At 47.1% G+C, this 24,638-nt stretch overlaps 1 protein-coding gene across 1 annotated transcript; it reads left to right on the top strand.

Annotated features, from left to right (window-relative positions):
• Positions 1-601: 601 nt before the first annotated feature.
• On the top strand, positions 602-15,609 carry LOC100491569 (retinol dehydrogenase 8). The gene is made up of 6 exons (XM_002940371.4): positions 602-1,107; positions 5,746-5,907; positions 8,646-8,825; positions 9,310-9,403; positions 13,997-14,180; positions 15,222-15,609. The coding sequence occupies exons 1-6, from the start codon at positions 891-893 to the stop codon at positions 15,459-15,461; spliced, it is 1,077 nt and encodes a 358-aa protein (XP_002940417.2). The 5' UTR covers positions 602-890; the 3' UTR covers positions 15,462-15,609.
• Positions 15,610-24,638: the final 9,029 nt, after the last annotated feature.

Genomic DNA, 24,638 nt, shown 5'->3' with positions numbered 1-24,638 from the left:
GTTTTCTAGTGGGCCCCTGGGGTCCCAGTCCGACACTGGTTACATCACTCTGTCTACGCATGACATCACATGTGCCCATGATCACCGTGGGAACCCTCAACCCCCCTTCCCTCAGCTCCGCCGCCGGAATTGCCCAGGAAATATCCGACAGCAGCTGGGGAGGGTTTTCATTTAAAAAATAAAAAATTGTCAATGATATAGGCACCCGTGGGCCCTACTGAGGCTGCTGCCCTAGGTACAAGCCCTTGGGTGCCCATATATATATATATATATACTGCTCTGGGGTCAAGTGCTGGGTAAGTGCCACTTGCACCCTGGGGAACAAAAAACCACCCCCATATCATTCTCTTGTACTAAACTGTGGCCAGGGCTTGTATATAACATGCCCAGTGTGGGACTGGCTCACAGGGATACCAGGAAAATTCCCAGGTGTTAGTGGGCCCTCCTGCTTGTAGCCATTTGGCCTAATTCATGGTCATTACTTATTTTTCTATGGGAACAAAGCAACTAAATAAATAGAAGAACAGAGAGTGGGCCCATGGTCTAAGGTTTTCTGGTGGGCCCCTGGTGTCCCAGTCCGACACTAAACATGCCAACTATGGGCAGGGCACAGTCTGTAGGGGGCCCCAATAATACAGCCCCCTTGGGCCCTCCAGCTGCTGGGCAGGCAAGGCATTATCTTACAAAGCGCCCCATGTATTTAGCACGGGAGGCCTGATTATTTTGTTGTGTGGGGCCCTAAGATTTCTGAATGTGGCCCCGCCTGACGCTTATAGAGCAACTATTCTTGGAAACTTTCTGTCTCTCCCTCACTTGTCATTGCCCCAGTTGGCTGTGTGTTGTCTGTGACAGGATAATCCCCTAATCCCTACTGTCTGGAGCGTGACTAGATGATTAAAAGGTCCAATCAGGACTCAGCATTATCCTTAAATATAAGCATGACGGAGAGATTTAGCACGCCAAGCACCCCTCTCCGGTCCAACCGCCCTTCCCTGCCTCGGCCGCCTCCGATGGAGCCTCGACTTGTGCTAATAACAGGGTGCTCTTCGGGGATTGGCTTGGCGCTGGCTGTGAAGTTAGCCAATGATGAGCAGAAACGTTTCAAGGGTAAGTTACAGGGTCAGGCCCGGACTGGCAATCTGTGGGTTCTGGGCTGCTTTAAGGTGCCATAGACATTCACTATTTATTGGGCTGGGGGGTGCTGTTTGTGCCTCTGGGTACTGGGAATGCCAGGGGGGCTGTAAGGTGCCACAGACAGTCACTATTTATTGGGCTGGGGGGGCTGTTTGTGCCTCTGGGTACTGGGAATGCCAGGGGGGCTGTAAGGTGCCACAGACAGTCACTATTTATTGGGCTGGGGGGGCTGTTTGTGCCTCTGGGTACTGGGAATGCCAGGGGGGCTGTAAGGTGCCACAGACAGTCACTATTTATTGGGCTGGGGGGGCTGTTTGTGCCTCTGGGTACTGGGAATGCCAGGGGGGCTGTAAGGTGCCACAGACACTCACTATTTATTGGGCTGGGGGGGCTGTTTGGGCCTCTGGGTACTGGGAATGCCAGGGGGGCTGTAAGGTGCCACAGACACTCACTATTTATTGGGCTGGGGGGGCTGTTTGTGCCTCTGGGTACTGGGAATGCCAGGGGGGCTGTAAGGTGCCACAGACAGTCACTATTTATTGGGCTGGGGGGGGGCTGTTTGTGCCTCTGGGTACTGGGAATGCCAGGGGGGCTGTAAGGTGCCACAGACAGTCACTATTTATTGGGCTGGGGGGGCTGTTTGTGCCTCTGGGTACTGGGAATGCCAGGGGGGCTGTAAGGTGCCACAGACAGTCACTATTTATTGGGCTGGGGGGGCTGTTTGTGCCTCTGGGTACTGGGAATGCCAGGGGGGCTGTAAGGTGCCATAGACAGTCACTATTTATTGGGCGGGGGGGCTGTTTGGGCCTCTGGGTACTGGGAATGCCAGGGGGGCTGTAAGGTGCCACAGACAGACACTATTTATTGGGCTGGGGGGGCTGTTTGGGCCTCTGGGTACTGGGAATGCCAGGGGGGCTGTAAGATGCCATAGACAGTCACTATTTATTGGGCGGGGGGGCTGTTTGGGCCTCTGGGTACTGGGAATGCCAGGGGGGCTGTAAGGTGCCACAGACAGTCACTATTTATTGGGCTGGGGGGCTGTTTGGGCCTCTGGGTACTGGGAATGCCAGGGGGGCTGTAAGGTGCCACAGACAGTCACTATTTATTGGGCTGGGGGGCTGTTTGGGCCTCTGGGTACTGGGAATGCCAGGGGGGCTGCTGTAAGGTGCCACAGACAGTCACTATTTATTGGGCTGGGGGGGGGCTGTTTGTGCCTCTGGGTACTGGGAATGCCAGGGGGGCTGTAAGGTGCCACAGACAGTCACTATTTATTGGGCTGGAGGGGCTGTTTGTGCCTCTGGGTACTGGGAATGCCAGGGGGCTGTAAGGTGCCACAGACAGTCACTATTTATTGGGCTGGGGGGGGGGGCTGTTTGTGCCTCTGGGTACTGGGAATGCCAGGGGGCTGTAAGGTGCCACAGACAGTCACTATTTATTGGGCTGGGGGGGCTGTTTGTGCCTCTGGGTACTGGGAATGCCAGGGGGGCTGTAAGGTGCCATAGACAGTCACTATTTATTGGGCTGGGGGGGCTGTTTTTGCCTCTGGGTACTGGGAATGCCAGGGGGGCTGTAAGGTGCCACAGACAGTCACTATTTATTGGGCGGGGGGGCTGTTTGTGCCTCTGGGTACTGGGAATGCCAGGGGGGCTGTAAGGTGCCACAGACAGTCACTATTTATTGGGCTGGGGGGGCTGTTTGTTCCTCTGGGTACTGGGAATGCCAGGGGGGCTGTAAGGTGCCATAGGCAGTCACTATTTATTGGGCTGGGGGGCTGTTTGTGCCTCTGGGTACTGGGAATGCCAGGGCCTATTTTGTATCCCAGTCCAGAACTAATAATTCTCCACTATGAAGGAGGGAAGGATAGATACAGGCCCGGACTGACAATCTGCTCCCAAACTGCACACATGGCACAAACACCGCCATTTTAATTCTCCCTGCCGCTCCAGGATTTTCAGGGAATTCATTGACATTTTCATGTCTACACCTCAATTTTCCACATGACATTATTAGACGTGCGGTTTGCCCCGTACAAATATTTGCAGTTAATGCCGCCTGTGCGTGACTTTAAGCAATGACGTTCAGTTAAATGGCAGCTCAGCCTCTCCCATATAAATAATGAAGAATAATAATGATATGACAATCACTGGTGAGGTCACAGCGTCAGGGAGATGATCCCACTAAAAGGATTAAACAGTCAGACTGACACGCAAGGCCCGTGATCTCTGTGATCTCTACACGGGTTTGGTGACCTGTATATCCAGTTCTGCACCAGTAATACTTATTATAACTACAACTGGTTAATAGCTCTGTGCTGCATACACTACTAACTGCTTGAGCGCTTGTTACCCTTGTATTGGTCATTACTGACACCCAGTGGTGCCCATTGGAACTGCAGTGCTACAATTCAAATGCAGAATTCAGGCTCACAAACCCAAAAACTGGGGCCAGTCCCACAGGTAGGAACTAGGGAGGCATCAAACCTACCTTTTTGGTATTAGCAGATTCGGGCCAATACCAAACTGAATTCGAACCCTCTGAAGTGGCGGAGTCAACGTGTGTGCAGCAAATTTTATACTTTATATATTAGTATTAGTATTAGCGCCAACATATTCCACAGCGCTGTATATAGGGATCAGATTTGGTCCGACTCCTGAATTCGGCCAAATAAAAAACCTGCTAAAGAAAATACTTGAATTTGGCTGAATCCTGAACCAAATCTGGGATTCGCTGTATCCCTAGTAAGAACCCCTGATTCTAAATACTTGATTTGTGAATTTCCAAACAACCCACACCATCCCTTTCAACATATTTCAGACTGGCTTTAGAAATAGGCGTAATAATATCACTTAACGATGCTAATGTAATTATTTATTTTTGGACCTCAACCCCCTTATTTTGTTGATGTGGGGACAGGGGGGAAGTTTAATAGTAATTAGTAATACTAATGGGGTCCAAAGGGATATTATAAGGTAACCACCGACCTTATTTCAAGGTATTTAGTACTGGGGGGGACCAGCACCCAACTTCTAGATTTATAAAGGACAGCAAAACCAGCGCCAAAGAGCTGAACCCCAGGGAATGCTTTGCCGTTTGTCTGGCACAATAAAGCACTAGGGGTTTACCCAATGGTTCAGTTATTCCATGTTCTGGTTCTGCTTTCCTTTATGGTCCTATGGGACCTCCAATCCCCATCTATTGTAGGCGGCAAAGGACTGTTCCTTTATGGCAGGGTCGGACTGGGCCAGCAGGAATAAACCTGGTGGGTCCCATCAACCCAGACCCGATCCCCTCCTGCCCCTTCCTCTCCTGATTGTGGTGAAGTACAAGGTACATGGGGCAGGGTGGGGGCCCCTGTGGGGTTGTGGGGGCCCCGGGAGTTGCCAGTGATGGTGGGGTATTAGGGGTGGGAGATAAAGGTACATTGATTGTAATCATTGATGTATTCTGGAATGCTAGAGATATCTGGATACAATTTATTTTCCCATGTCCTAAATCTATTCACACAAATGTAACTGTATAAAGAAGAAAATGGTACAAAGGAACAATTAATTGGGGCAAAAATGAACAATTGTTTAAATAACACCCAGCGGGGAATGACCTTGGGCATTCTGTATAGGGGTTTTCAATTAAGGGGGTAGTTATTATTATTATTATTATTATTATTAACATTTATTTATAAAGCGCCAACATATCCCGCAGCGCTGTACAATAAGTGGGTTTCATACATTAGGACATACAGAGTAACATATAAAGCAACCAATAACCGATACAAGAGGTTTAGTTGACCTTTAAATTAAATTATTTATTCTTTTAGTATTAAGTAGACAGTAATATTCTGATGGTTTGCAATTGGTCTTCACTTTTTATGGTGTTTTTTTTATGGTTTTTCAGTTATTTAGCTTTTTCAGCAGCTTTCCAGCTTGGTATTTTAGCAGCTATCTGGTTGCTAGGGTGTTATTTTCCATAGCAACAAGGCAGCGGTTGGAATAAGAATAGGAGGGGAACTGAATAAAAATCAAACGCAACAATAGTTTTATGCCTGCCGGGGTCAGTGACCCCCATTTGAAAGCTGGAAAAGAGACAGAGGAGGAAACCAAATAACTCAAAAACTATAAAGAATAAATAATGAAGACCAACTGCAAAGTTACTAGGAATAGTACATTCTATAACATACTAAAAGTTAAGTTAAAGTTGAACCATCCCTTGTGTCTGTACTAAAAAGGCAGCTTCAGGATTGTGGGGGTAAATCTGTTGGGATATCGGGGGGTGCAGCTGAAATTCCTTGGGTGAAGCACCCGATGTGCCCCTGGCAGCCAGGAATAGAATAGGCATTCGCTCAGTTGGCTGCAAGCGAGGATTAAGGTTTTAATCCACTAACGAACTGTCAATTAATTCTCTTATTAAAGGCAACTCCACCCAAAAGCTGCTCTGGCTCAAATCAAATGTAATTCTAAGGAAGTTTCCAATACTCGTTGCGACTGTACTTGCTCTGTGCATACATTATACCCCAATAAGGAGCGCCCAATCACTGGGTGATGCAATAGATAATCAGGAGCCGACAGCAGTCTGGGTACAGCTTGTTCCTTTGCATAACTGCCGCCTATTCTGTAGTTGTTGCCACCATGCGTAACCTGGCCAAGAGAGGGGCCCTGGAAGAGGCGGCGGGAGATGCCCTCAATGACACCCTGGAGATAAAGAAGCTGGACGTGTGCAGTGACAGTTCCATCAGGGAATGCATGGGAAGCATCCCCGGGCGGCACGTGGACGTTCTCAGTGAGTGGAGCCTGGATGCCAGCCGGGTTATAGAGGGGCTGGGGCAGTAGAGGCCAAACAAATACTTGCAATTCATTGAATTGTTGCACTCATCATCATAATGCTCCAAGCCTGGAATTAGTAGTTCTCCAAGCCTGGAATTAGTAGTTCCCCAAGCCCAGAATTAGTAGTTCCCTTATCTGGAATTAGTAGTTCTTCATTCTTGGCATTAGTAGTTCTCCAAGCCTGGAATTAGTAGTTCTCCATGTCTGGAATTAGTAGTTCTCCATGCCCAGAATTAATAGTTTACAAGCCTGGAATTAATAGTTCTCCATGCCCGAAATTAGTAGTTTTCCAAGCCTGGAATTAGTATTTCTCCAAGCCTGGAATTAGTAGTTTTCAAAGCCTGGAATTAGTAGTTCTCCAAGCCTGGAATTAGTAGTTTTCCAAGCCTGGAATTAGTAGTTCTCCAAGCTTTGAATTAGTAGTTCACCATGCTCGGAATTAATAGTTTTCCATGCCCGAAATTAGTAGTTCTCCATGCCCGGAATTAGTAGTTCTTCATTCCTGGAATTAGTAGTTCTCCATGCCTCCAGGCCTGGAATTAGTAGTTCTCCAAGTTAGAATTAGTAGTTCTCCAAGCTTTGAATTAGTAGTTCTCCATACCCAGAATTAATAGTTTTCCATGCCCGAAATTAGTAGTTCTCCATGCCCGGAATTAGTAGTTCTCCAAGCTTGGAATTAGTAGTTCCAATTGCCTCCAGGCCCGGAATTAGTAGTTCTCCAAGTTGGAATTAGTAGTTCCCCATGTCCAGAATTAGTAGTTCTCCAAGCTTGGAATTAGTAGTTTTCCAAGCCTGGAATTAGTAGTTCTCCAAGCTTGGAATTAGTAGTTCTCCATGCCTGGAATTAGTAGTTTTCCAAGCTTGGAATTAGTAGTTCTCCAGGCCCGGAATTAGTAGTTATCCAAGCTTGGAATTAGTAGTTTTCCATGCCCGAAATTAGTAGTTCTCCATGTCCAGAATTAGTAGTTCTGCAAGCTTGGAATTAGTAGTTCTCCATGTCCAGAATTAGTAGTTTTCCAAGACTGGAATTAGTAGATCTCCAAGCTTGGAATTAGTAGTTCTCCAAGCTTGAAATTACTAGATCTCCAAGCTTGGAATTAGTAGTTCTCCAAGCTTGGAATTTGTAGTTTTCCAAGCCTGAAATTAGTAGTTTTCCAAGCTTGGAATTAGTAGTTCTTCAAGCCTGGAATTAGTAGTTCTCCAAGCCTGGAATTAGTAGTTCTCCATGTCTGGAATTAGTAGTTCTCCATGCCTGGAATTAGTAGTTTTCCAAGCTTGGAAATAGTAGTTCTCCAAGCCTGGAATTAGTAGTTCTCCAAGCCTGGAATTAGTAGTTCTCCAAGCCTGGAATTAGTAGTTTTCCAAGATTGGAATTAGTAGTTCTCCAAGCCTGGAATTAGTAGTTCTCCAAGCCTGGAATTAGTAGTTCTCCAAGCCTGGAATTAGTAGTTTTCCAAGATTGGAATTAGTAGTTCTCCAAGCCTGGAATTAGTAGTTCTCCAAGCCTGGAATTAGTAGTTCTCCAAGCCTGGAATTAGTAGTTTTCCAAGCCTGGAATTAGTAGTTCTCCAAGCCTGGAATTAGTAGTTCTCCAAGCCTGGAATTAGTAGTTCTCCATGCCTGGAATTAGTAGTTTTCCAAGATTGGAATTAGTAGTTCTCCAAGCCTGGAATTAGTAGTTCTCCAAGCTTGGAATTAGTAGTTCTCCATGCCTGGAATTAGTAGTTTTCCAAGCTTGGAATTAGTAGTTCTCCAAGCCTGGAATTAGTAGTTCTCCAAGCCTGGAATTAGTAGTTCTCCAAGCCTGGAATTAGTAGTTTTCCAAGCCTGGAATTAGTAGTTCTCCAAGCCTGGAATTAGTAGTTCTCCTTGCCTGGAATTAGTAGTTCTCCAAGCCTGGAATTAGTAGTTCTCCATGCCTGGAATTAGTAGTTCTCCAAGCCTGGAATTAGTAGTTCTCCAAGCTTGGAATTAGTAGTTCTCCAAGCTTGGAATTAGTAGTTCTCCATGCCTGGAATTAGTAGTTTTCCAAGCTTGGAATTAGTAGTTCTCCAAGCCTGGAATTAGTAGTTCTCCAAGCCTGGAATTAGTAGTTCTCCAAGCCTGGAATTAGTAGTTTTCCAAGCCTGGAATTAGTAGTTCTCCAAGCCTGGAATTAGTAGTTCTCCATGCCTGGAATTAGTAGTTTTCCAAGATTGGAATTAGTAGTTCTCCAAGCCTGGAATTAGTAGTTCTCCAAGCTTGGAATTAGTAGTTCTCCATGCCTGGAATTAGTAGTTTTCCAAGCTTGGAATTAGTAGTTCTCCATGCCTGGAATTAGTAGTTCTCCAAGCCTGGAATTAGTAGTTCTCCATGCCTGGAATTAGTAGTTCTCCAAGCCTGGAATTAGTAGTTCTCCAAGCCTGGAATTAGTAGTTTTCCAAGCCTGGAATTAGTAGTTCTCCAAGCCTGGAATTAGTAGTTCTCCATGCCTGGAATTAGTAGTTCTCCAAGCCTGGAATTAGTAGTTCTCCATGCCTGGAATTAGTAGTTCTCCATGCCTGGAATTAGTAGTTCTCCAAGCCTAGAATTAGTAGTTCTCCATGCCTGGAATTAGTAGTTCTCCATGCCTGGAATTAGTAGTTCTCCATGCCTGGAGTAATGGCTTTTTGCCCATCTGAGTTTCTTAACCCTTTCTCTATCTTTTTGTTCTAGTTAATAATGCGGGCGTGGGGTTAATCGGACCCATAGAGTGCCAGTCCATAGACGACATGAAAGGAGTCTTCGAAACCAATTTTTTTGGGGTGGTTAGAATGATCAAGGAGGTCCTGCCCGACATGAAGAGGAGAAGAAGGGGGCACATTGTGGTGATCAGCAGCGTGATGGGTCTCCAAGGTCAGAAGGCAACGTGGTAACACGAATGATAATAAACCATGGAAAAGGTCAAACATCAAGTGCAGATTTTTACTTTTTTATTGTTTTATTTTCTAGTTATGGCACAGGGTGCGGCACGGAACACTAGGAAATGTTGAAGCTGAACTAGGGGGAGGGCAGTAGAGGCACTTGCCTAGGGCACAACCCTTTGCCTACCCCTAGTTCTAAACCTTGTCCTCCCCCCATCCCCATATTCTCGTGGGGGGTGGAGAGGTGGGCAGGCTGGCTGTTTGGTTGGCCAGGTTGCCTAGGGCGCCCAACCAACGTGGCCTTGCGTTGCTGATACCTCACTATTTATACTGACAACAGCAACAACACGGACATGACTGCCCCTACTGTATAGACTGCTGTATAAGCCCCAATCCTGCCAGGCAATACATTTATGCCCAAGTTGTATCTGTTTCTGTTCTTTATCTCATCCTTACGTTTATCCTTTCTACCCCAGGCATCATGTTCAATGATATTTACGCTGCTTCCAAGTTTGCCGTTGAAGGATTCTGTGAAAGCCTCCTGTACCAGACTATGAACTTTAATATCTTGTAAGTCTGTGATTCTCATTTGCTGGAGATTATTATTATTTATATAGTTCCGTTGTCTCCCACAGGGCTTTATAGAGTATGGGGTACAAGAATTACTTATACATAGAGTTCAACAGAATAGATGCGCATAGTTACAATTACATGTATTAGTAGATGGTAAGTGTGGGCCCTACTCACAAGAGCTTACAATCTAAAAGGGAGAAAGTGAGGTATACAGTAAGGGTGACAAATGTGTTAGTAAAAGTCCTGTTGGTTAAGAGAGTGATGGTAAGTGCATAGTGAGAAATTGGAAACCAGTAGTAACTGTGGGTGTTTGCAAAAAGAAGGAGGGTTAGGAAGGTGGTGAAGAAGCTGAGGGTTTAGGCTATAGGCTTGGGTCAAGTTACTGAGGGTTTAGGTTATAGGCTTGGGTCAAGTTACTGAGGGTTTGGGTTATAGGCTTGGGTGAAGTTACTGAGGGTTTGGGTTATATGCTTGGGTCACGTTACTGAGGGTTTAGGCTATAGGCTTGGGTCAAGTTACTGAAGGTTTGGGTTATAGGCTTGGGTCAAGTTACTGAGGGTTTAGGCTATAGGCTTGGGTCAAGTTACTGAGGGTTTGGGTTATAGGCTTGGGTCAAGTTACTGAGGGTTTGGGTTATAGGCTTGGGTCAAGTTGCTGAGGGTTTAGGTTATAGGCTTGGGTCACGTTACTGAGGGTTTGGGTTATATGCTTGGGTCACGTTACTGAGGGTTTAGGCTATAGGCTTGGGTCAAGTTACTGAGGGTTTGGGTTATATGCTTGGGTCACGTTACTGAGGGTTTAGGCTATAGGCTTGGGTCAAGTTACTGAGGGTTTGGGTTATAGGCTTGGGTCAAGTTACTGAGGGTTTGGGTTATAGGCTTGGGTCAAGTTGCTGAGGGTTTAGGTTATAGGCTTGGGTCACGTTACTGAGGGTTTGGGTTATATGCTTGGGTCACGTTACTGAGGGTTTAGGCTATAGGCTTGGGTCAAGTTACTGAGGGTTTGGGTTATAGGCTTGGGTCAAGTTACTGAGGGTTTGGGTTATAGGCTTGGGTCAAGTTGCTGAGGGTTTAGGTTATAGGCTTGGGTCACGTTACTGAGGGTTTGGGTTATATGCTTGGGTCACGTTACTGAGGGTTTAGGCTATAGGCTTGGGTCAAGTTACTGAGGGTTTGGGTTATATGCTTGGGTCACGTTACTGAGGGTTTAGGCTATAGGCTTGGGTCAAGTTACTGAAGGTTTGGGTTATAGGCTTGGGTCAAGTTACTGAGGGTTTAGGCTATAGGCTTGGGTCAAGTTACTGAGGGTTTGGGTTATAGGCTTGGGTCAAGTTGCTGAGGGTTTAGGTTATAGGCTTGGGTCAAGTTACTGAGGGTTTGGGTTGTAGGCTTGGGTCAAGTTACTGAGGGTTTAGGCTATAGGCTTGGGTCAAGTTACTGAGGGTTTAGGTTATAGGCTTGGGTCAAGTTACTGAGGGTTTAGGTTATAGGCTTGGGTCAAGTTACTGAGGGTTTGGGTTATAGGCTTGGGTCAAGTTACTGAGGGTTTGGGTTATAGGCTTGGGTCAAGTTACTGAGGGTTTAGGTTATAGGCTTGGGTCAAGTTACTGAGGGTTTAGGTTATAGGCTTGGGTCAAGTTACTGAGGGTTTAGGCTATAGGCTTGGGTCAAGTTACTGAAGGTTTGGGTTATAGGCTTGGGTCAAGTTACTGAGGGTTTGGGTTATAGGCTTGGGTCAAGTTACTGAGGGTTTGGGTTATAGGCTTGGGTCAAGTTACTGAGGGTTTGGGTTATAGGCTTGGGTCAAGTTACTGAGGGTTTAGGCTATAGGCTTGGGTCAAGTTACTGAGGGTTTGGGTTATAGGCTTGGGTCAAGTTACTGAGGGTTTAGGCTATAGGCTTGGGTCAAGTTACTGAGGGTTTAGGTTATAAGTTTGGGTCAAGATACTGATGGTTTAGGTAATAGGCTTGGGTCAAGTTACTAAGGGGTTTAGGTTATAGACTTGGGTCAAGTTACTGAGGGTTTGGGTTATAGGCTTGGGTCAAGTTACTGAGGGTTTGGGTTATAGGCTTGGGTCAAGTTACTGAGGGTTTGGGTTATAGGCTTGGGTCAAGATGCTGAGGGTTTAGGCTGTAGGCTTGGGTCAAGTTACTGAGGGTTTGGGTTATAGGCTTGGGTCAAGTTACTGAGGGTTTAGGCTATAGGCTTGGGTCAAGTTACTGAGGGTTTAGGTTATAGGCTTGGGTCAAGTTACTGAGGGTTTAGGTTATAGGTTTGGGTCAAGATACTGATGGTTTAGGTTATAGGCTTGGGTCAAGTTACTAAGGGGTTTAGGTTATAGACTTGGGTCAAGTTACTGAGGGTTTGGGTTATAGGCTTGGGTCAAGTTACTGAGGGTTTGGGTTATAGGCTTGGGTCAAGATACTGAGGGTTTAGGTTATAGGCTTGGGTCAAGTTACTGAGGGTTTGGGTTATAGGCTTGGGTCAAGATACTGAGGGTTTAGGTTATAGGCTTGGGTCAAGTTACTGAGGGTTTGGGTTATAGGCTTGGGTCAAGTTACTGAGGGTTTAGGTTGCAGGCTTGGGTCAAGATACTGAGGGTTTGGGTTATAGGCTTGGGTCAAGTTACTGAGGGTTTAGGTTGCAGGCTTGGGTCAAGTTACTGAGGGTTTAGGTTATAGGCTTGGGTCAAGTTACTGAGGGTTTGGGTTGTAGGCTTGGGTCAAGTTACTGAGGGTTTAGGCTATAGGCTTGGGTCAAGTTACTGAGGGTTTGGGTTATAGGCTTGGGTCAAGTTACTGAGGGTTTGGGTTATAGGCTTGGGTCAAGTTACTGAGGGTTTGGGTTATAGGCTTGGGTCAAGTTACTGAGGGTTTGGGTTATAGGCTTGGGTCAAGTTACTGAGGGTTTGGGTTATAGGCTTGGGTCAAGTTACTGAGGGTTTGGGTTATAGGCTTGGGTCAAGTTACTGAGGGTTTAGGTTGCAGGCTTGGGTCAAGTTACTGAGGGTTTAGGTTATAGGCTTGGGTCAAGTTACTGAGGGTTTGGGTTGTAGGCTTGGGTCAAGTTACTGAGGGTTTAGGCTATAGGCATGGATCAAGTTACTGAGGGTTTGGGTTATAGGCTTGGGACAAGTTACTGAGGGTTTGGGTTATAGGCTTGGGTCAAGTTACTGAGGGTTTGGGTTATAGGCTTGGGTCAAGTTACTGAGGGTTTGGGTTATAGGCTTGGGTCAAGTTACTGAGGGTTTGGGTTATAGGCTTGGGTCAAGTTACTGAGGGTTTAGGTTATAGGCTTGGGTCAAGTTACTGAGGGTTTAGGTTGTAGGCTTGGGTCAAGGTTTTAAGGGTTTAGGTCACAGGCTGGTAACCAGTGCAGGGACTGGCAGAGAGGTATATTAAACTGATTTGTCACACTAACAAAGACCAACCAGGCACAGTGCAGCCAGCAGCAGTTCAGACAAATGCCCTCCATTACCTGCAGCCAAAATACCCCCGACGTTGAACTCGCTAACCCTCCCTGTTTATTCAGTCGGCGTTTGTATGAACTGTTTTATTATTTTGCCGCAGTTTCAGCTGACCCAAAGCCGAGCACATTACGATCAAAAGCTCCAGCTGTCTGACACCTGTGTCTGTTGGTGGGATTCTTTATGAACCTACATAATAACAGGTGCAACCATTGCAGTCAGTCTAATAACCAATCAGCAGCTAGCATTAACCGGCTAACCACATCTGACTGGCTGCTATGGGTTGAACAGACCTGGCGCGGCTGTGAGGCTCCAAAAGAGTTTAAAGATGATCAGCTTTTATATCTTCATGAACAAAACATATATTTTTGTGTATTTTTAATTTTTTAACCATTTTTATTCAACATTTTTAACTATTTCAATCAATGCAGGTATTTATTAAGTACAAAAACCCCAGAAACTCGAATGTAAAACTTCAGCATCTAAAAAAGCTTGTGAGTTTTCCTTCAATAACTGATAAATACACCCATTAAAGTATGGAGATCCAAATTATGGAAAGACCCCATATCCAGAAAGACCCAGGTCCTGAGCATTCCGGATAACAGGTCCCATACCTGTATTAGTATAAAATGGGAAAAGGTAGGTTTGCAGGTAAATTCATACAGTGGGCACATTGGTCATATGACTTTAGCCCGTTGCTCTTCTGAGCGCTTTTGCAATGTAGCTGAATGAATTTCTTTCCGTTTTTTAACTATTAGCAGGTTTTTAATTATTAATTATTTATTTTTCCCCCGTTTCAGAGCTATTTAAGTTTTTATCAACTACCAATATAATGAATTTGTAACAGCAGCGCCACCTGCTGGCCAGTCCCTGTAACTGTAAGTCAGAGATTCCTTCAGTGGGAAACAGAGACGGGTTCTCCGGAAGGAGATGGGAAAGGGCATCTGGGGCTTTTGATCTATTCCCCGAGTACAGTAACAACACAGGAACCAGCAGGTGGCGCTGTTGTTACAAAATTCATTATATTGGCAGTAAATAATAACTTAAATAGCTCTGAAACGGAAAAAATAATGTAACTAGCAAAAGTCCCAGCAGTTCATGGATTTACCCCATGTGTGTTGCAGTCTCACTCTTGTAGAACCCGGTCCAGTTGTGACTGAGTTTGAGCTGAAGGTTAACGAGGAAGCGATACGCGGCGATTACTCCAAAACCGACCTGGAGACGGCGGAGATGTTTATCAACTTTTACTTGAAGAACACCAAGGCTATCTTTTCCAGTTTGGGACAGACCCCTGAGGACGTTGCTGAGGTAAGGCCATTGGCCGCATTCTGTTTCACCAGACAACTAAAATGATTGGTCCATCTCCAGTTTCCAGCTTGACTACAATGGGGCTCTAGTGAGGAAGGTTTTCTCTGATGATGAGGTAGCCCACCTAGATACAGTCAAGATCATAAAGAAATACTTGAAACACAATGGAATTCTGACCCAACCGGAGAAGTACCTCGATATTGTCATTGTGTGTATCTATCACCCGTTGCTCCAATATATGTGTCTACTTTTGGTAGCTCTGCAGTATCTGTCATCTAATGTTCCCCACCCCTCAGCCACTGCTAGAAATATTCTGATGCCTTTCTCTTTCTCTGGATGATCTAGAACAGGGATCCGCAAACTTTTTTTACTCTTTAGCCACACTCAGATGTTGGTGAGCCACGAAAGTATGAAAAAAGTTCTTTGGGGGTTGCTAAATAAGGGCTGTGATTGGCTATTTGGTAGCCCTGGCCTGCAGGAGGGGTAAAACTGTGTCTCTGGGCTTCCAAAACTTGCCTCCAAGCCGGAAATGTAAAATTGGCACCTACTCTGAGGCCACTGGGAGCAACACCCAAGGGGTTGGTGAGCAACATGTTGCCCCAGAGCCACTGGTTAGGGATCCCTTATCTAGAAGCTACACTGGGTCCTTCGTGAAATCTTCCAGGTTTTAACAGGAACGTGCAACTATAGTCTCTGTAGCGACTTGGTTTTGGAGGTGCCTCTACCCTAGCTCAGCACTTACCAATCTGTGTTGCTCTCTGACTTGGCTTGAAGGAAAGCTTCATGAGTGACCATATTGGAGGAGGCGGAGCAATGTTCCCATAGGCTGGACAGGTTAGTAAGTGGTGAGCTGGGGGGGGGAGGAAGAGGGGCACCTCCATTAGAAAGGAATAGCAGCACTAGGGTTTATATACGTAGAGTAATACTGTCGCACAGTTGAAATGTGGCATGGAGGGGTATGGTGTACTGTAACTGGAATATTAGCCAATAACCAATCAATACTCAAACACAAGGTTTAACACTTTACTGGAATTGTTCTAGCACATTCTTCGGGTCATCACGATGGAGGAACCCCCGTTTCGGCACCAGACCAACCAGGTTTACACCCCGGTGACGGCGCTGAAATACGCGGATCCCAGCGGAGAGCTGGTGAATGACATTTTCTACAAGTTAGTTTTCCACCATGACACCCTCATGCAAGCCAGCCTCCGGGCAATAAAACTCATCCGCTGGAAAGCACACAAAGTCCAACAAGGAGCAAGGATGCTGGGTCTGATATAAATTATGGACATCCAAATGTGTCTTCCTTGAGGGGGGGTTATGGGGCATCGTAATGGGGCAACCGAACCAGCCAAACCTGGCATCCAAAATAGGCCCTGGCATTCCCAGTACCCAGAGGCACAAACAGCCCCCCCCCAGCCCAATAAATAGTGACTGTCTGTGGCACCTTACAGCCCCCCTGGCATTCCCAGTACCCAGAGGCACAAACAGCCCCCCCAGCCCAATAAATAGTGACTGTCTGTGGCACCTTACAGCCCCCCTGGCATTCCCAGTACCCAGAGGCACAAACAGCCCCCCAGCAGCCCAATAAATAGTGACTGTCTGTGGCACCTTACAGCAGCCCCTCTGGCATTCCCAGTACCCAGAGGCACAAACAGCCCCCCCAGCCCAATAAATAGTGACTGTCTATGGCACCTTACAGCAGCCCCCCTGGCATTCCCAGTACCCAGAGGCACAAACAGCCCCCCCAGCCCAATAAATAGTGACTGTCTGTGGCACCTTACAGCCCCCCTGGCATTCCCAGTACCCAGAGGCACAAACAGCCCCCCCAGCCCAATAAATAGTGACTGTCTATGGCACCTTACAGCAGCCCCTCTGGCATTCCCAGTACCCAGAGGCACAAACAGCCCCCCAGCCCAATAAATAGTGACTGTCTGTGGCACCTTACAGCCCCCCTGGCATTCCCAGTACCCAGAGGCACAAACAGCCCCCCAGCCCAATAAATAGTGACTGTCTGTGGCATCTTACAGCCCCCCTGGCATTCCCAGTACCCAGAGGCACAAACAGCCCCCCCCAGCCCAATAAATAGTGACTGTCTATGGCACCTTACAGCCCCCCTGGCATTCCCAGTACCCAGAGGCACAAACAGCCCCCCCAGCCCAATAAATAGTGACTGTCTGTGGCACCTTACAGCCCCCCTGGCATTCCCAGTACCCAGAGGCACAAACAGCCCCCCAGCCCAATAAATAGTGACTGTCTGTGGCACCTTACAGCCCCCCTGGCATTCCCAGTACCCAGAGGCACAAACAGTCCCCCCCCAGCCCAATAAATAGTGACTGTCTGTGGCATCTTACAGCCCCCCTGGCATTCCCAGTACCCAGAGGCACAAACAGCCCCCCAGCCCAATAAATAGTGACTGTCTATGGCACCTTACAGCCCCCCTGGCATTCCCAGTACCCAGAGGCACAAACAGCCCCCCCCAGCCCAATAAATAGTGACTGTCTATGGCACCTTACAGCCCCCCTGGCATTCCCAGTACCCAGAGGCACAAACAGCCCCCCAGCCCAATAAATAGTGACTGTCTGTGGCACCTTACAGCCCCCCTGGCATTCCCAGTACCCAGAGGCACAAACAGCCCCCCCAGCCCAATAAATAGTGACTGTCTGTGGCACCTTACAGCCCCCCTGGCATTCCCAGTACCCAGAGGCACAAACAGCACCCCCCAGCCCAATAAATAGTGACTGTCTATGGCACCTTACAGCCCCCCTGGCATTCCCAGTACCCAGAGGCACAAACAGCCCCCCCAGCCCAATAAATAGTGACTGTCTGTGGCACCTTACAGCCCCTCTGGCATTCCCAGTACCCAGAGGCACAAACAGCCCCCCAGCCCAATAAATAGTGACTGTCTGTGGCATCTTACAGCCCCCCTGGCATTCCCAGTACCCAGAGGCACAAACAGCCCCCCAGCCCAATAAATAGTGACTGTCTGTGGCATCTTACAGCCCCCCTGGCATTCCCAGTACCCAGAGGCCCAAACAGCCCCCCCAGCCCAATAAATAGTGACTGTCTGTGGCACCTTACAGCCCCCCTGGCATTCCCAGTACCCAGAGGCACAAACAGCCCCCCCAGCCCAATAAATAGTGACTGTCTGTGGCACCTTACAGCCCCCCTGGCATTCCCAGTACCCAGAGGCACAAACAGCCCCCCAGCCCAATAAATAGTGACTGTCTGTGGCATCTTACAGCCCCCCTGGCATTCCCAGTACCCAGAGGCACAAACAGCCCCCCAGCCCAATAAATAGTGACTGTCTGTGGCACCTTACAGCCCCCCTGGCATTCCCAGTACCCAGAGGCACAAACAGTCCCCCCCCAGCCCAATAAATAGTGACTGTCTGTGGCATCTTACAGCCCCCCTGGCATTCCCAGTACCCAGAGGCACAAACAGCCCCCCAGCCCAATAAATAGTGACTGTCTGTGGCACCTTACAGCCCCCCTGGCATTCCCAGTACCCAGAGGCACAAACAGCCCCCCAGCCCAATAAATAGTGACTGTCTATGGCACCTTACAGCCCCCCTGGCATTCCCAGTACCCAGAGGCACAAACAGCCCCCCCAGCCCAATAAATAGTGACTGTCTGTGGCACCTTACAGCCCCCCTGGCATTTCCGGGCCTGAGCCAAACCCATAAAGCCTGATCCATGTGTGCAATTAGGTATCTCAGACAGTTACAAATGGAGCAGATTTTGTTGCAACATCACTAATTGTCGTCTAAGCCAAATGTCTGCTTTGCTCCCCCTGTGTTTATCTCTGTGAGTCTGTAAGAATATAACGGATATATATAATGCAGTAGAACAAGGCTTTAGGGTGACAGTTGGAACATTTGCCTTTCTCTGAAATCATTTGGGCATTTTTGCAGGAACTCCCGACTGGGGTTTTTTTCCTTTTGAATATAAAGTGAAGGCAGACGAAGGCTTTCCAGCAAGCGGCCGTAGCGTGCCCGGAACATGCCCGCGCTCTGGCTTTGCGTCAGCCCATGTATATTTTATCAAAAGGGTTTTGTCCCATGGTTAATGGAGAAGGGAACTTACTGACATACGAGCGGCGACGGTCACCGAGCTGTGAGTTTCACTTCCCATTTCCAACCCCAAAATACCAGCTCTCAGGGCCCCAGGGGGGCCACACAGAGTCACATCAGTCCCGGTACTACTGGAGAGATCTGCCGGCACCTGTACAACTTAACCTTTTCGCTTCGGAGGGTTGTGGCGCGTTTAGTACTCGGGAATGGAGGCTGAAAACTGTAAAGCAGATGTTGTTGAAAGTCTTCGGATCATAAGGATTAAACAGAAAATGGAGATTATAGGGGTGTGGCTAGAACTGCCAACTGGCCCGGCCAGTAAAAAACCAGCCAGGGCCAGTATTACAAATTTACTGGCAACTACATTTGTAATACCTTATACTCCGCCCACAGCCCGCCTCCGATCCGCCTCCTATCCCCTCTCCCAGCTCCCTTTATAGCCTGACTTCATTCCCAACTAGGGTGCACTGAATCCAGGATTCGGTTCTGGATCTGGCCTTGAAGGAGAAGGAAAGGCTAATAAAGAGTTAATCCCAAGCCGCAGGCATACCTTCAGTTCTCTCAATAGTGCCCTTACGTCTCCCCATATTTCTCCCGTTAAGATGATCAGAAGCCAAACAGGAAAAAAAAGTTGAATTCTATAAAGAAAGTTCCCATAATGCCTCACTCCTGCACCAAGACTAAGACCGGTGTACATGCTCAGTTAGTAAGGCAATGAGTCAGCTTCCTGCTGATTGGCTCAGATTCACATTCCTAAGGGGAGGAGGGAGTTCTTAGCATTCTTGAGGGAGGGGGAGCAGGAGAGGTGAGAGCTGCGTGTCTCGGGCAGAGGAAAACAGACAGACAAGAAATCCTGTATCTTTTGATAGAGGACTCAGTGAAGCTCACTTAGTTTTTACCTTTCCTTCTCCTTCAAAATCACGTGACTTTTTGTCACATAAACACGGCAGTTGAATTTTTTCAAAGCAAAGCATATACCAGGTTTCAGGGTTTAGCCGGATCCTAATATAGTGGATTCGGTGCAGCCCTGTTCCCAACCCCCAATAACTTAATTGCTCCGCCCAACACCATGGTTCTGCCCCCCACTACCCTAGCCAGTAAGAAGCTTGAAAGCATGTGGGGCAAGAAGTTTATAAACCCAAGGGCCTGAAGGTGTGGGATGATTTTTGTGTTTTCTGGTAGAAAAAGGGAAAAGGAGGACCCCAACTTTTTTATTGATCTAGAACCATCGATTCTCCTATTCCACCCAATGGGATTCATTCATTAGACGATTGCCAAGTACAACCACCCTGTTGATTAGTCCTACTTCATTGTGTCTCTGAGCTTGTTATATGGTTAGGCATGTTACAGACTCTTTATAACATTATAGGGGACCCTGTTAAGCCCCCCCCCCCACAAAAAGGAACGTGGTTTAGGTTGAGAATAACAAAGGAGAAGTTTTTATTCCAGGGCGGCCCATACATTCACAGCTGCACCCAGCTCAGCTACACGTAGTCTTCCTACACCACAGCCACACCAGCGGAATATGGGGGAAGCAGATCAGATCAGCTGTGGGTCCCCAGTAACAGACTCTGCACCTGTATAGTCTATAGAGACACCATGGCCCCCTCCCTCGCCCTCACTTTCTTATTTTAGACACACTTTGATGGCTTATCAGCCAGGCAGCAGCAATATACAGGTATAGGACCTATTATCCAGAATGCTCGGGACCAAGGGTATTCGGGATAAGAGGTCTTTCCATAATTTGGATCTCCATACCTTAAGTCTACTAAAAAATTAATAAAACATTCATTAAACCCAATAGTTTATATTTTAGTTGGGATCAAGTACAGGTACTGCTTTATTATTACAGAGAAAAGGGAATCATTTAACCATGAAATAAACCCAATAGGGCTGTTCTGCCCCCAATAAGGGGTAATTATATCTTAGTTGGGATCAAGTACAGGTACTGTTTTATTATTACAGAGAAAAGGGAATCATTTAACCATGAAATAAACCCAATAGGGCTGTTCTGCCCCAATAAGGGGTAATTATATCTTAGTTGGGATCAAGTACAGGTACTGTTTTATTATTACAGAGAAAAGGGAATTATTTGACCATGAAATAAACCCAATAGGGCTGTTCTGCCCCAATAAGGGGTAATTATATCTTAGTTGGGATCAAGTACAGGTACTGTTTTATTATTACAGAGAAAAGGGAATCATTTAACCATGAAATAAACCCAATAGGGCTGTTCTGCCCCCAATAAGGGGTAATTATATCTTAGTTGGGATCAAGTACAGGTACTGTTTTATTATTACAGAGAAAAGGGAATCATTTAACCATGAAATAAACCCAATAGGGCTGTTCTGCCCCAATAAGGGGTAATTATATCTTAGTTGGGATCAAGTACAGGTACTGTTTTATTATTACAGAGAAAAGGGAATCATTTAACCATGAAATAAACCCAATAGGGCTGTTCTGCCCCCAATAAGGGGTAATTATATCTTAGTTGGGATCAAGTACAGGTACTGTTTTATTATTAAATTTGGAGCTTTATGGATAACGGGTTTCCGGATAAGGGATCCCATACCTGGGTTTGGTGGAATATTCCAGGGGATACCTACCTCTCATGGAGAATAAATCCGTGCTTCACCTATTCAGGAACGTTTATATGGGGCACATAGGTTTAACTTGACCTTTAATCCGTACACACTTGGAATTTTTTCATGTTATAATTACAGCAAAAAACGAAAACCAACAGATATGCACCGTGTACAGTATTTGTATGTTTAAATATAATAAAGTCTGTGAGAAATTGAAGTTTACATCACAAAATCTTTATTTTTCTTATCCTAATTGAGAAAAAAAAAAAAAACAGGTTAAAAAATACACCACGTCAAATGCTACATTAAAGGGGACGTACGTGCCGACACATCTTTTCAGCATGAGCAAAATAAATAGAACCGATCCTGAAACATGGATTCTTTTTATACAAAATATGCCTATTTCCTTATTTTGTTTCATTATAAAGCACTAGCCAATCACTGCTTTGTTTTTACACTTACTACTTCCTGCTCGCGCTTCCTGTAATCGGCTGCTTTGGTCTGGATACAGATGATGAGATCTGTCCCATGCCTTGGGGCCCCTTTTGATGGGTTTTTGACTGGCAAATAAGTGTCTGTGAATGGGGAATCGGAATAAAACGACCACTTCCTCCTCTCACAATTGCTCGCAAGAACCACAGGAAGTTGGAAATTGAAAACAGTTTTCGTTTTTCTTTCCCCCTTAAGAAATATCACAGATTTAGCTGAGGCATTAGGAGACCTGTAAACCAAGCTCAGGTTGAACAAGGGGCTGCCCCTTTAACCAGTCTGTATTACAGTAGTTCAGACGTCCCTAGTTTTGTTTTGTAGAACAGAAGAGCGCTGAGCAATTGATCCAGTCCATGCAGGCAAAACCTGCCTTTAGATGAACTATCCAGTTGATAAATATACAATCTATGTACATAAACGATCTCCCACTTTTGAACAGGGTTGCCACCTTTTTCATGACATCATTTAGGGGCAGGGCTATGCCGTAAGAGGCTGGGAAATGGGCGGTGAAAGGTGAAGGGGGCCGGCAAATGGGTGAGGTTATGGGCGGAGCAGAGGTGGGGCCCATAGTTATAAAGGGTGATCCACAGCAGAGGGCAGGATCGGTCTGGGCGGTGAAGGGCCCACCGGGGCTCCCGCCCCCGGGGCCCTGCAGGTGCCTGGGCCCCCCCCGCAGGGGCCCCCCTAACCCCCCTCACAGGCCCCCCACCCGACGTCTTCCCCCGAGCGCATAAATTGAATGCATCAGGGGAGGAACGACGGGCAGGGGGAGCACCGTCAAGGGTCGGGTCCACCGGGATTTTTCCTGGTGTCCTGGTGGCCCAGTCTGACCCTGGCATGGAGGGATTTATAAGCCATTCCTAATTGCAGTTGCAGGTTGTAGGTAGGGTTGTGAATCTTTGGTAGGTGGGAGGTTGCAGGTAGGGTTGGGAATCTTTGGTAGGTAGGAGGTTGCAGGTAGGGTTGGGATTCTTTGGTAGGTAGGAGGTTGCAGGTAGGGTTGGGAATCTTTGGTAGGTGGGAGGTTGCAGGTAGGGTTGTGAATCTTTGGTAGGTGGGAGGTTGCAGGTAGGGTTGTGAATCTTTGGTAGGTAGGAGGTTGCAGGTAGGGTTGTGAATCTTTGGTAGGTAGGAGGTTGCAGGTAGGGTTGTGAATCTTTGGTAGGTAGGAGGTTGCAGGTAGGGTTGTGAATCTTTGGAAGGTAGGAGGTTGCAGGTAGGGTTGGGAATCTTTGGAAGGTAGGAGGTTGCAGGTAGGGTTGGGAATCTTTGGAAGGTAGGAGGTTGCAGGCAGGGTTGTGAATCTTTGGTAGGTAGGAGGTTGCAGGTAGGGTTGTGAATCTTTGGAAGGTAGGAGGTTGCAGGTAGGGTTGTGAATCTTTGGTAGGTAGGAGGTTGCAGGTAGGGTTGTGAATCTTTGGTAGGTAGGAGGTTGCAGGTAGGGTTGTGAATCTTTGGTAGGTAGGAGGTTGCAGGTAGGGTTGTGAATCTTTGGAAGGTAGGAGGTTGCAGGTAGGGTTGTTAATCTTTGGAAGGTAGGAGGTTGCAGGTAGGGTTGGGAATCTTTGGTAGGTAGGAGGTTGCAGGTAGGGTTGTTAATCTTTGGTAGGTAGGAGGTTGCAGGTAGGGTTGTGAATCTTTGGTAGGTAGGAGGTTGCAGGTAGGGTTGTTAATCTTTGGAAGGTAGGAGGTTGCAGGTAGGGTTGGGAATCTTTGGTAGGTAGGAGGTTGCAGGTAGGTTTGTGAATCTTTGGTAGGTAGGAGGTTGCAGGTAGGGTTGTGAATCTTTGGTAGGTAGGAGATTGCAGGTAGGGTTGGGAATCTTTGGTAGGTAGGAGATTGCAGGTAGGGTTGGGAATCTTTGGTAGGTGGGAGATTGCAGGCAGGGTTGTAAATCTTTGGTAGGTAGGAGGTTGCAGGTAGGGTTGGGAATCTTTGGTAGGTAGGAGATTGCAGGTAGGGTTGGGAATCTTTGGTAGGTGGGAGATTGCAGGCAGGGTTGTAAATCTTTGGTAGGTAGGAGGTTGCAGGTAGGGTTGGGAATCTTTGGTAGGTAGGAGATTGCAGGCAGGGTTGTGAATCTTTGGTAGGTAGGAGATTGCAGGCAGGGTTGTGAATCTTTGGTAGGTAGGAGATTGCAGGTAGGGTTGGGAATCTTTGGTAGGTAGGAGATTGCAGGTAGGGTTGGGAATCTTTGGTAGGTAGGAGATTGCAAGCAGGGTTGTGAATCTTTGGTAGGTAGGAGATTGCAGGCAGGGTTGTGAATCTTTGGTAGGTAGGAGGTTGCAGGTATTGTTGGGAATCTTTGGAAGGTAGGAGGTTGCAGGTAGGGTTGGGAATCTTTGATAGGTAGGAGATTGCAGGCAGGGTTGTGAATCTTTGGTAGGTAGGAGGTTGCAGGTATTGTTGGGAATCTTTGGAAGGTAGGAGGTTGCAGGTAGGGTTGGGAATCTTTGGTAGGTAGGAGGTTGCAGGTAGGGTTGGGAATCTTTGGTAGGTAGGAGATTGCAGGCAGGGTTGTGAATCTTTGGTAGGTAGGAGGTTGCAGGTATTGTTGGGAATCTTTGGAAGGTAGGAGGTTGCAGGCAGGGTTGTGAATCTTTGGTAGGTAGGAGGTTGCAGGCAGGGTTGTGAATCTTTGGAAGGTAGGAGGTTGCAGGCAGGGTTGTGAATCTTTGGTAGGTAGGAGGTTGCAGGTAGGGTTGGGAATCTATGGTAGGTAGGAGGTTGCAGGTATTGTTGGGAATCTTTGATAGGTAGGAGATTGCAGGCAGGGTTGTGAATCTTTGGTAGGTAGGAGGTTGCAGGTAGGGTTGGGAATCTTTGGTAGGTAGGAGGTTGCAGGTAGGGTTGTTAATCTTTGGTAGGTAGGAGGTTGCAGGTAGGGTTGGGAATCTTTGGTAGGTAGGAGGTTGCAGGTAGGGTTGTTAATCTTTGGAAGGTAGGAGGTTGCAGGTAGGGTTGGGAATCTTTGGTAGGTAGGAGGTTGCAGGTAGGGTTGTGAATCTTTGGTAGGTAGGAGGTTGCAGGTAGGGTTGTGAATCTTTGGTAGGTAGGAGATTGCAGGTAGGGTTGGGAATCTTTGGTAGGTAGGAGATTGCAGGTAGGGTTGGGAATCTTTGGTAGGTGGGAGATTGCAGGCAGGGTTGTAAATCTTTGGTAGGTAGGAGGTTGCAGGTAGGGTTGGGAATCTTTGGTAGGTAGGAGATTGCAGGTAGGGTTGGGAATCTTTGGTAGGTGGGAGATTGCAGGCAGGGTTGTAAATCTTTGGTAGGTAGGAGGTTGCAGGTAGGGTTGGGAATCTTTGGTAGG

The sequence above is a fragment of the Xenopus tropicalis genome, chromosome 10 (assembly GCF_000004195.4).
Source record: "Xenopus tropicalis strain Nigerian chromosome 10, UCB_Xtro_10.0, whole genome shotgun sequence".
NCBI lineage: Eukaryota > Metazoa > Chordata > Amphibia > Anura > Pipidae > Xenopus > Xenopus tropicalis.
The sequence above is the reverse complement of the archived record's forward strand: the minus strand, read 5'-3'. Positions and strand labels throughout refer to the sequence as shown.

Coding starts and splice junctions, on each gene's coding strand:
- LOC100491569 (XM_002940371.4), top strand. CDS start 891: ATGATTAAAAGGTCCAATCAGGACTCAGCATTATCCTTAAATATAAGC. Junction 9,404..13,996: donor ACTATGAACTTTAATATCTT/GTAAGTCTGTGA, acceptor TGTGTGTTGCAG/TCTCACTCTTGTAGAACCCG. Junction 14,181..15,221: donor CCCCTGAGGACGTTGCTGAG/GTAAGGCCATTG, acceptor GAATTGTTCTAG/CACATTCTTCGGGTCATCAC.